The sequence below is a fragment of the Doryrhamphus excisus genome, linkage group LG9, assembly GCF_037039965.1.
Source record: "Doryrhamphus excisus strain RoL-2023G ecotype Guam linkage group LG9, RoL_Dexc_Guam_v1.1, whole genome shotgun sequence".
NCBI classification, from domain to species: domain Eukaryota; kingdom Metazoa; phylum Chordata; class Actinopteri; order Syngnathiformes; family Syngnathidae; genus Doryrhamphus; species Doryrhamphus excisus.
The window spans coordinates 16,850,995-16,863,934 of NC_136365.1; the positions used below are offsets into that span (position 1 = coordinate 16,850,995).

Below are 12,940 nucleotides of genomic sequence, written 5' to 3' on the forward strand. Positions count from 1 at the left end.
CTTGTAAAATAAACAGCAAAATGGTTAATTTTTGGAACAAGTGATGCTTTGAAAAAAATAAATAAATAACATGATCGTTGAACTTCTTGCAGATTATGCTGAATTCCAAAGCTTTGTGCAACTCCAGAGGAATAATAATTAAAAAAATATATATATAAGGTTTTATCAGAATTCTGAATCGTATGACCTCAGGGGCTTATCTATACTGTATGTTTTTCCTCGGGTTGTCAGCCTCAACCTCTATTTCACCCTCCAGCCGTCACCCGCTATTCCTCCACATCGGGAATGAGCCCAAGTTCCCACAATGAGGCTCTCAGAAGTCAGCTGTGCTCCAGTGGTTTCCAGTTTCACACTTGGCCTACCGTGTCTCCTCGGGATGGCCGCCGTCGCGTTGAAGCACAACAGTTTCTTTCCATAGCGGCCCATTTATCGTACTGCCAAGCGTTAATGTAATCACTGCTGCTCTGATTATGTGTCTTTTTGGGTATACACTCCTCCCTCTTTATCCACTTACTGACCTGGTTTTGATGTGAAATGAGTCCTTAATTTAATCCATCTTTCTTTAATAGACTTCCCTCCGAGGGCCTGCTTCTAGCACGCTACACCACCTCCCCTACCTGCTGCGCTGGTACAGTCGTGTTCATGAGGTACCCGGGCTCTTGCAGGCCGCAAAAGCCTGCGGGATAATGCTGGTCACCACCGAGGCTCTGTTATCCTGCCCTGCAGGGCCACCACCACCACCACCATCGGTTGAGGGCAACCCTCTAAATCAACTAGAGCAAGAAGAAGAGACGACCACACAGATACCTTTTGTTGGCGGCCCCCGACCCACCATGACCAAACTTAAAGTAAAACCTTTTGCTCTCTCATTTACACTTTTTAATTCCATCTTTGTTTACGCCATTGTTGTTGATGTCGTGTTAATGTTGGTAATGGTAATGGTTTTATTTCATTTGAACATGCATCAGATTACAATTGAATGCATCACATAATCAGTTCACAGTTCCACATGTCCAAAAGGAGTAGGAAGAAGCAAAGCTTATTAAATCCTACCCCTCCATCTGGTACTTTTACAATCAGTAACTGTTACATTTGTTCACTTCCTGCTTTCCTATATATAGTTTTTTTTAAATCTTATTTTTGTCACGTACCGAAGTACGAGGTGATATGACCATACTGCTGCTAGTTAGTTAGATGTTGAAAATCAGTACTTTTCAATGCACTCAATTAGTCAGATTACGGATATAATCTGTTTTTTCCATTTTTCATACCTCAGCGTTATGTCCCTTTCGCCAATTCGATTATTGGCCATACGTTGTGTGCCTCTCAAAATGCTAGTTGTTAAATTGTCATATTCCTTTCAGCACACTTTTCCTCGCGAGGGGTGCTGGAGCCTATCCCAGCTGTCTTTGGGCGAGAGGCGGGGTACACCCTGGACTGGTGGCCAGCCAATCACAGGGCACATATAGACAAACAACCATTCACACTCACATTCATACCTATGGACAATTTGGAGTCGCCAATTAACCTAGCATGTTTTTGGAATGTGGGAGGAAACCGGAGTACCCGGAGAAAACCCACGCATGCACGGGGAGAACATGCAAACTCCACACAGAGATGGCCGAGGGTGGAATTGAACCCTGGTCTCGTAGCTGTGAGGTCTGCGCGCTAACCACTCATCCGCCGTGCCGCCCTGGTTGGCTGTTATGTCACATATAAACAAAGCATCTCGGCCAGCGATTCCAGATTTGCTTATTTGAAGAAACTTTGGGGCTGTTTTTTTTTTGTAAACATGCTCGCAATTTCAAGTTTCTTGTTGTTGTGGAGGTTTTTTTGTTTTGTAAAGTCACTTGCAAATTCCCAAGTTCCCTGTTGTTTTTGGCTTGTTTTCAGAGAGCTCATCACTTGTTTCCGTCGAGAGACCTGGCAACCATGTCTCTGCTGCAAATGTGCACGAGAAGGATTTCTCTTTTTGCATGCCTCATCAACTGTGTCCGTTGAAGTGATTATGCAAAACAATTACCTGCAAGACACAACTGTTGCCTTCTATTCAATTTGACTAGCAACTTGAACTGGATGGTTAACAATTTGTAAGAAAACAATACAAGTCATTATTTTCTTTTTTTAAGCTAATGTAAAGGAACAGTAAATGATCCACTTCTTGGCTCGTGGAGGATGGGGAACAGGGCGGTAATTGTAATTCTTTGACCTTTGCTTTGTTGCATTAGTGACTACACCGTGAAAATGTCCAACTATTATCTATATCTTTACCCACATCTCACTTGGCCCATGCACCATCCAGTCAAAACCACTTCTGCGGAAAAAGATCATTAAAACATCAAAGCTATAGATGGCCTCAGAATTTTGCATGAACATACGCCTAATGCTTCATTAGCTGATTTTCTCTGCAAAAATAATTTCAAATGCAGCTGCTCATTTACACATCTCATATGTATTATCATCTTTCATTTCCACCGATGCAGACATTTTGTGCCTTCAAGGATGAATCTCTAATCTCATGTTTTGGCTCCTAGCAGACTTTCTTAATTGTAGAATGTTTCCTCCCTCTGGCTCTGCTCCACTTGAAATGCCTTTAGTTATTGAATTATCATTTTAAGAGGGCTTTATCTAGGGCTGTTTTTTTTTTAACAGCGGTGCAATTTTTTTCTTTTATTGGACCAAATGATAAAAATGACCTTTCATAATCCAGTCTGCACATGCACGGGTTATCCTGCCCCTCATTTCATATGCAGTAAAAACAATTCATTCCAAAAGAGGACATATAAAAGTGGATGTCATAAAATAGTATAATTATAACATTATAGTGTTTAAATGGCAGCTGTGTTAGGCATAACTACCAAATCACTTACTGTATGTCTTTTCATGCTCATATGGAGATGGCTTGATACACTTTTGGTGCTTTTTTATGAGCAAAAGCAGGTCCTATGAGGAAATATAAAACAGCATTAGAGCATGTGTTTCACTGTGAAACACTGGCAGGTCACTGCCCTAGCAGTTGTTTTTTTAAAGTCAAATAATCCTCACTTTGAATGTTCTGAACTTCTATTTTCATGACGTTGTTTGGAGCGAAATAATGCTGACCTATTCCGTAGTCGACAACAGCTTACAGTGGCTCTACTGGATGCAACTAATATTCAAAGTATTCATTCATTCATTTTCTACTGCTTTTCCTCACGAGGGTCGCAGGGTGTGCTGGAGCCTATCCCAGCTGTCTTCGGGCGAGAGGCGGGGTACACCCTGGACTGGTCGCCAGCCAATCACAGGGCACATATAGACAAACAACCATTCACACTCACATTCATACCTATGGACAATTTGGAGTCGCCAATTAACCTAGCATGTTTTTGGAATGTGGGAGGAAACCGGAGTACCCGGAGAAAACCCACGCATGCACGGGGAGAACATGCAAACTCCATACAGAGATGGCTGAGGGTGGAATTGAACCCTGGTCTCCTAGCTGTGAGGTCTGCGCGCTAACAACTCGACCGCCGTGCAGCCCTATTCAAAATATTCATTCATTCATTTTGTACCGCGTTTCCTCACGAGGGTCGCGGGGGTGCTGGAGCCTATCCCAGCTGTCTTCGGGCAAGAGGCGGGGTACACCCTGGACTGGTGGCCAGCCAATCACAGGGCACATATAGACAAACAACCATTCACACTCACATTCATACCTATGGACAATTTGGAGTCGCCAATTAACCTAGCATGTTGCACGGGGAGAACATGCAAACTCCACACAGAGATGGCCGAGGGTGCAATTGAACCCTGGTCTCCTAGCTGTGAGATCTGCATGGTAACCACCCATTTGCCGTGCAGCCCTATTCCAAATATGTTTTTCATTATTTGTTTCCACACAGTCGACACATTGAGAGGTTATTGGCCACTTCCTGCTGGAAGAGCGTTTGTAACATGATAATCAGCGGCGTGACAAGGGTGACAGACGTGGGTGAAGGCAACAGGATCCGGATGGTGAAGACCGTGTGTCTTTTACATGACGCCGGATTAAATTTAATTGGTCGGTTACTGTGGAAGATTGAAATCAGTCATTCACACCATGAGGAATGCACGCTCACACAGACGCACAATGGCTGCCATTCTATCCCGGCCCAGAGAGAGGGATTACGAGGATGGCTCTGTGCCGCCGCTGTCATGTCTGCATTGCAGCTGTTGTGCTGTCATGGCCAAAGTGCCGGTCCATGTGTGTGTCTTCATATGTGACCGTGTGTGGGTGTTTTTAGTGTTGTCCCAAGGCACGGGGACCTCTGCCACCTGACGCAGAGAAACACAATCCTTCCCTGCCGCGAACCAGGATTATCTGCTTTCACTATCCACACACACTAAATACCCAATAACCTCTTTCTCACCTCATTTAACACACACTGATGCATGCCAGTCAAAGCGCAGTCATCCAAATAAAAACAACTGCGAGCCACCTCTCGAAGTTAAGAGCGGTATTAATTATATTTATTTATACAAACATTTAGCTTAACCTATTGCATGGTTTCATACTTAATGATGCAATAAGTCTCTTACAGCACTGTGGAGGAATTTTGGCCCACTCATCTTTGCAGAATTGTTGTCATTCAGCCACATTCATTCATTCATTTTCTACCGCTTATCCTCACGAGGGTCGCGGGGGGTGCTGGAGCCTATCCCAGCTGTCTTCGGGCAAGAGGCGGTGGCCAGCCAATCACAGGGCACATATAGACAAACAACCATTCACACTCACATTCATACCTATGGACAATTTGGAGTCGCCAATTAACCTAGCATGTTTTTGGAATGTGGGAGGAAACCGGAGTATGCGGAGAAAACCCACGCATGCACGGGGAGAACATGCAAACTCCATACAGAGATGGCCAACAAGATGGATTCTCCTTCAGGATTTTTGTCAGACAGCAGAATTCATGGTTCCATTTATCACAGCAAGTCTTCCAGACCCTGAAGCACTTAGTTATGTCATGTTAAAGTTATGTATTAACTGGAGGCAGTCACTTTTTCACACAAAATTGCATTTTTTGTTCAGTTGTCGTTGACTAATATTTAAATTAGTTTGATGATCTGATACATTGAAGCGCAACATATTTGCGCTGTATTTGCCTGCCTGCAGTATCATCATAGCAACTATATAGCTGTATGACCCCATCTTGACTCATAATTATAAAAACAAAACTCAAGCATTAAATTATAAGCATTGCTTAGTGTCGATGTGTTGTCTGACCCTGCATCCCGATACCTTTTATTACTCTTCAAGCGTGAGTACACAATACGTGTTTATCCTCTCAGGTGTATAGCTGTCCCTTATGGTGGTATGATGGGTTTCCATGGTAACATGTATTTGTTCACGTCCCCATAGGAAAGTGGCATAGTGGCAGCTTTCGCTCCTCATCCTCATCCTGAGTGGACACTCCCGTGGGACAGCTTACCAGACGCCATCAACCCCACTGAAGGTATCGTAACTTAGATTGAAGTATCTGACTTGTGTGTCTTCGCTTTTTCTGTTCTTTTTAGTTATAAAAACAATAAAATGTATTATATAAAATGTATTATTATAATGTAACTGAATGAATAAGCAGTAACTATGAGGTCAGCCGAAGGGTAGCAATAACTTCCTTCCCAGTGCTTTTGGTCTTCATTTCTCCCTCCATCCATCCATTTTCTATACCGCTTATCCTCACTAGCGTCGCCGGTATGCTGGAGCCTATCCCAGCTCTCTTTGAGCGAGAAGTGAAGCACACCCTGGCCTGGTCGCCGGCCAATCGTAGGGCACATATAGACACAACCATTCACACTCATAACCTAACTTGCATGTTTTTGGAATGTCAGAGGAAACCGGAGTACCCGGAGAAAAGCATTTCTCCCTCATTCATTCATTCATTTTCTACTGCTTTTTCCTCACGTGGGTCGTGGGGGGTGCTGGAGCCTATCCCAGCTCTCTTTGGGCGAGATGTGAGGCACACCCTTGCCTGGTCGCCGGCCAATCGTAGGGCATATATAGACACAACTATTCACACTCGCATTCACCGATTAACCTAACTAGCATGTTTTTGGAATGTCAGAGGAAACCGGAGTACCCGGAGAAAAGCATTTCTCCCTCTTCTATTCTAATTCTTCTCATTAATGAGATTTTTTCTGTTGTTGTTGTTGATAATTGAGTTCAAACTGGAGTAGTTTCCTTTCAAGTGAAGACATTTAGAGACGATAACTATATGGAAAATACTGACTACATCACATGAGATGACCCTGCCAGTGATCATCTCTTCATGGAATTTAATTAGCGCGTGTTTTACCACAGTTTTTTTTTTTTCAGTCACTTGTTTTCTATTAATCTGGTTCAATGACAGCGACACTTGCTATCTCACTGTGCAGCAACACGCTGGCTGGAAAGCACCAGAGTTTCACCGCTGTGTAATTAAACTAGAGACAAAAGTCAGACAATTTGCCCTGAACCCCTAAGTGTGGGTTTCCCATTCCACATGCTTCTATAGACACGCATTGTCATGCATATGGAGCCAAATTGCAGCATTTCCTGTAAACACAAATATACCTGAGAGGCTAATCTAACACAAGCAGGTTCTCTGAGATGACCCATTTCTTTCATGAGAATGGTAAAATGCACACAATGATATATTTGCGTCCTCTTTGTGCCAGACCACTAAATTACAAACAATAACTTTTGGAGGTGAAAACTAAAGTGCTGACTTTCAGCTTTAATTTGAATGTTTACATCCACAATCAATGTCTTTTTATCGTGCTGAAAATCCAACCAAAAAGCTTTTGAACCTGAAAGTCAGCACAAAAGCCTTGTATTGGTTTTGTGTGAAATTCATTATGCGAATGCTGAGCCAAAAAGGGTAAAGAACATGGCAAGAATAAGAAAATAATCTGTTCCAGGGTCAAAAACTCACCATTAACTTGGACCATAATGGTGACTGCACATGCCATTATTCATTTTATAATGCAGTTTAATGTTCTTATGTCATAAAAATAAGGCATCAATATTAATATTAAAGCACACAACAATTAAGAGGACTGTATCCTGCTTTTTTTTAGAAGCTTTTCCAATTATATGGGATCCCAGTGGGGCGCTAAAGTAACTTTATTTGAAAATAAATCATAAATCTCAAGGTAAATTTGTATTTTACTACTATTGGCCGAAACGCTCGGTTTCTACAGCCTCTTTTTCTGATCACATTGCAATTGGTCAAGGGTCATGGGTGCATGGCGACACGTCCCCACTCCACGGATTACGTGTTAAATTTTTTGCAGGAAACAAAAAAAATTGGGTATATTGGATGGATTTTTCTGCCATTTACAAGCTGAATTCTTACTTTTTCCAAATCCAAACAACAACCCTCAAGCCCAATTCTATTCGTTTTCACTTTGGCAAGATTGTTTTGGGTAATTATACACTTTTACACTTAGCTACCTTGCAAAAATAACTCAGGTATGTAAAAAAAACAAGTGTGATATTTATCGTCTTGTGCATAGGATTGCTTCGCTTACCGCAGTGGGGGGGTGTCTTTGTATAGCATTGCAAATAGGCGCCAAAGCATAAAAGTACACAATGCCACCAATGCTGTGCAGGTATAGCTAAATCAGGCTAGAACGGTGGAGTGATAGATGAGATATGGGGCTGAGAGACAACCATTATCTAGATCAGGTGTCACCAACACGGTGCCCGCGGGCACCCGGTCGCCCGCAAGGACCACATGAGTCGCCCGCGGGCCGTTTCCAAAAATAGCACATCTCATAGAGAGCTGCGTCTAAAAATTAATTTTGTTCTGTTGCTATTATTTTTTTAATCACACTTGTATGTATATAGATTTAAAAAATACTATCTTAAAAATACTTTAAGGTTAACGCGCACAATATTTACCTATGGGCAGTAAAGTAGAGCTTGTGGGATGTGGAGAGTAAGCTAGCGGGCGCTGTATGCACTTTCGTACCCCAAAAACATGGCAGAAAAAAGAAAGAAAACGTATCTCTTTCACAGTGAATGGGAAGAGGAGTTCTTTTTTACGACTGTAAAAGAAACCTGCGTGTGTCTGATTTGCGGGACGACCGTGGCGACAGCAAAACGGCACAATGTGGAGAGACATTTCAATACGTGTCACAAAAGCTACCATGATAAATATCCACCTGCAAGCGCCCTACGGGCAGAAAAAGCCCGTGAGCTAAAGACCGCTCTGGGTAAGCAACAGTCTTTTTTTACGAGGCCGGCCAAAAACTCACAAAAAGCAACCGAAGCCTCGTTTAGAGCTACACATTTTCTGATCAAGAAAAAAAAGGCATTTACAGATGGAGAAGTTGTCAAAGAAGCGATGTTATTAATTGCTAACACTGTATTTAAAGACGAGAAAAATGGAAGCGACCTAATCTCCACTCTTTCCGACGTCCAACTGGGGGCATCTACGATGGCAAGACGAGTATCAGCTATGTCCAGTAACTTGGTCGATCAGTTGGAGCAGGATCTGGCGAAGTGCAAGTGGTTTAGCCTCCAGTGCGATGAGTCCGTGGACAGCAGCAGTACAGCGCAGTTATTGGTTTTTATCCGGATGGTGTTTAATGATTTCTCCACAAAAGAAGAACTCCTGACACTACTGCCCTTAAAGACAACTACGAGAGGAGTTGACATTTATAACACGGTGAAGGAGTTTTTCGTGCAGAAAAAGGTGCCATTGGAAAAGCTGGTAGCGGTGACAACAGACGGGGCTCCTGCTATGGTCGGCCGACAGACAGGTTTCATCGCTCACTGTAAACGTGACCCAGACTTCCCCAAATTTCTGCATTACCATTGCATCATTCACCAGCAGGCGTTGTGTGCGAAAGTGATCGGCTTTGGGCACGTGATGACTCTCGTTGTGAAAATCATAAACAACATCCGCTCCAAAGCAAAGCAGCACAGGATTTTCAAGGTACTATTAGAGGAGATGTCAGCAGAATATGGGGACCTACTGCTACACACAGAAATCAGATGGCTCAGCAGAGGACGAGTTTTGCATCGTTTTTTGTCTCTTTTGCGTGAAATCAAAGAGTTCATGCAGTCCAAAGGCGAAGATGTCTCACTGCTAGAGGACACAGAGTGGACACTTGACCTTGCATTTTTGGTGGACATTACTGGGAAACTAAACCTCCTGAACTGCCAGCTGCAAGGCAAAGGTAAGACTGTTGTCGATATGATAAGTGCTTTAAATGCATTTAAAGCCAAAATGAATGCATTCTCTGCAGATTTACAGAGAAAAAAAGTTCTGCACTTTCCCTCTGTGCAGTCAGTGCTGAAAGACAATGCTTCTGCATCTGAGACATTTGAAAAAGTGGCAGAAAAGTACATTGAAGTAATAAACAGACTTGGGCAAGAGTTTGAGAATAGGTTTTGTGACCTTCATCAGCTTGAACCATGTGTGTTCTTCATTTCCAACCCTTTCATGAATGGGGACACAGCATGCTTTGCTGAGCAGTTAAGTGCAACGTTCAACTTGGATGCTGGACAGGTGGAGATTGAAATTATAACATTGCAAAATGATCTCCATCTCAAAGCCTACCAGGCTGCACCAAACTTTTGGCGCCTTGTTGACACAGAGAAGTACAGTGGAGTATGCACAGCAGCCATGAAGGTTGCCAGCCTGTTTGGCTCAACCTATCTCTGTGAATCAGCATTTTCTGACATGAACTTCATCAAAAACAAACACAGAACACGCCTCACTGATGCACATCTGAGAGACTCACTCACAGTTGCAGTGTCAAGTTACACACCAGATTACAACACACTGGTGAACAGCATGCAATGCCAGTCTTCCCACTAACCAAGGACGGATACCAGATGTAGTCAGTGACAACATGGTAGTGCCATGGCAAAGTTGAATTAAAATATTGAAGAATTGTGTTCAATTTAAAAGTGTGTTCATGACATTTAAAAGTTATAATTTTGTTAAACATAACACAGACTTGGCCACTAGTTCAAAATGTGAAATAAAAAATGTATTACATATTTAAAAATATGTAAGTTGATTTTGTTTAACATTACATAATTGTTAACTTTTTGAAACATGTTGCAACATAGTTCATGATTTGTTAACAGGGCATGTCAGTGGCTTGTGCAAATGGGATATTTTTTGCTAAAATGTAGTGATGTAAGTGATCATCTGAAAATGTAACAAATACTGTGATTAATAGAGATAAAGTGTTGAATATTGATATCTGTTTCCCACCTTGTTGTCATTTTTGATAATCATTGTTAGAAATCATTAACATGATCAGTGTCTTTACATAGGTGAGTATTACTAATCATTATAAATAATGTATAACTAAAGGCAAACTGAGCAAATTTGTTATTTCAGAAGAGCGTATCAAACTGGTAGCCCTTCGTATGATTCAGTAACCGTGAAGTAGCTCTCAGTTTCAAAAAGGTTGGTGACCCCTGATCTAGATGAACCACGACAGGGGTGATGGCGGTGGGGGAACAAAACAAGGAGGCACAACAAATGAGGAGACCACATAGTTGTCATAGTTGAGACATGTCGCTATCGGGTCCTCCGGGCTTGTTTTTTGGAGATGACAACAATGAGGTCCCACGTTTTCCTCTTGGCTTCCAAGAGCATAACATAAGTTGAAGTGCTAGAGTAGTTTGTCCTGTCCTGGATAGTCATCATTTCTGTACATTTGATTTGATCATGCAGAAAAGTCCAATATCCAAGTGTTTGAGCTCACCCTGCACTTGAAGACCATTTCTGGAGACACACTTGGCCATGACCTTCAGCTTCTGTAGCAAGGCACTTGTTATCTTGGAGGTATATTTGGGCTTGTTATCATGTTGGAAAACTGCCATGCGGCCCAATTTGTATCGTTTCATGTTTCCCTTCAATTAATCAATGCTCACCCAGTTCCCTAACACTCTTGCAGTCCGACACCACGGCGCTACCACAAGCAGTGAAGACACATTTATCTTGCTATTCATTGATGATGACAGCTATTTAGAATACAGTGGCTGTGTGTTGGCTCATTTTCAGTAAATGAGGCTGTTTTTTCAAACTCTACAGTACACTGACCACTCCTCTCCAAAGGGCATTTATTATCAATTTCTATACCAACAAAATTAGAAAGGGTTCGGCAGTAGTCCAGAAGGCCTCGGTAGCTCTTGGAAGTGTGACCAATGACCAATTCTCAACAGAAAAAAAATATTTCTCCTCTTTTCAATAAAGATAACATATGGAGAATTGCTAATGTAACAGGCAGCGGCATAATACTTCAAATATACCAGTTGCTATCTTGTGGGAACAACATCAGGAGGTTGCCTACAGCCACAGTTGATAATTAATTCAGTCATTCATTTTCTACCGCTTATCCTCACGAGGGTCGCGGGGGGTGCTGGAGCCTATCCTAGCTGTCTTCGGGCGAGAGGCGGGGTACACCCTGGACTGGTGGCCAGCCAATCACAGGGCACATATAGACAAACAACCATTCACACTCACATTCATACCAATGGACAATTTGGAGTCGGCAATTAACCTAGCATGTTTTTGGAATGTGGGAGGAAACCGGAGTACCCGGAGAAAACCCACGCATGCACAGGGAGAACATGCAAACTCTACACAGAGATGGCCGAGGGCGGAATTGAACTCCGGTTTGCCTGTGTGCTAACCACTCGGTCTGCCGTGCAGCCCACACTGACCACTATTTATATTTTGTAGTGTTGTCCTACAAAACATGAACGTCTGCTTAGGACCCCGTTGTCCCATACACTTAATTTTGAATGAGGAATTATGGGTATATGGTGGACTCCATGGACATACGGCAACATTCATTGGGTCAAAACCAATAACACGCATGCACACATGCAGAGACGGCTTCATTTAGTCACGACATGGAACCGTGAGGCACATTAGAACCGCCACATCCATCACGTTTAGTTTCCGAACAAGCCATGTTTCGCAGCATCTCGGGAACGTAACGATGATTGTTTTAAGAAAGTTGGCCAGTTGTTAAATAGGTTTGTCTGAATGCAAGAGACGTGATTTCCCCACAAGCATGTCACCGCTTAAACGTGCATTGAGATAATTGCTGTATTTGGTTCCAGTCGTGATTTATGAATTCCCCCTCAGATAATCATTGACTTCATGTTGTTCCCTCAGGACGCAGTACAAATTACTCTCAGCTCAGGCTGAGAGCAGTACTTTGTCACTACCTTTGAATAAAATATGGAGATATTTTCCACTCACTTGGTGAGACTTGTTTCTCATTGAAAATTACTAGGAGAGATCTTCCTTTCATGGCGGGCAAGTGGTTAGCGCGTAGACCTCACAGCTAGGAGACCAGGGTTCAATTCCAACCTCGGCCATCTTTTTGTGGAGTTTGCATGTTCTCCCCGTGCATGCGTGGGTTTTCTCCGGGTATTCCGGTTTCCTCCCACATTCCAAAAACATGCTAGGTTAATTGACCACTCCAGATTGTCCATAGGTATGAATGTGAGTGTGAATGGTTGTTTGTCTATATGTGCCCTGTGATTGGCTGGCCACCAGTCCAGGGTGTACCCCGCCTCTCGCCCAAAGACAGCTAGGATAGGCTCCAGCACCCCTTGCGACCCTCATGAGGAAAAGCGGTAGAAAATGAATGAATGAATGAAAAACGTATGTGGCTGCATGGTGGAGGAGTGGTTAGCGCGTAGACCTCACAGCTAGGAGACCAGGGTTCAATTCCAACCTTGGCCATCTCTGTGTGGAGTTTGCATGTTCTCCCCGTGCATGCGTGGGTTTTCTCCGGGTACTCCGGTTTCCTCCCACATTCCAAAAACATGCTAGGTTAATTGGCGACTCCAAATTGTCCGTAGGTATGAATGTGAGTGTGAATGGTTGTTTGTCTATATGTGCCCTGTGATTGGCTGGCCACCAGTCCAGGGTGTACCCCGCCTCTCACCCGAAGA

General features: G+C 43.0%; 1 protein-coding gene across 1 annotated transcript in view; it reads left to right on the forward strand.

Annotated features, from left to right (window-relative positions):
• gstcd (glutathione S-transferase, C-terminal domain containing) overlaps window positions 1-12,940 on the forward strand; it is a 44,167-nt gene that overhangs the window by 2,146 nt on the left and 29,081 nt on the right. Inside the window, exons 3-4 of the mRNA XM_058070576.2 lie at window positions 570-848; window positions 5,378-5,471. Of these exons, the coding sequence (XP_057926559.2) occupies window positions 570-848; window positions 5,378-5,471 (373 nt within the window). The remainder of the gene's footprint in view (window positions 1-569; window positions 849-5,377; window positions 5,472-12,940) is intronic.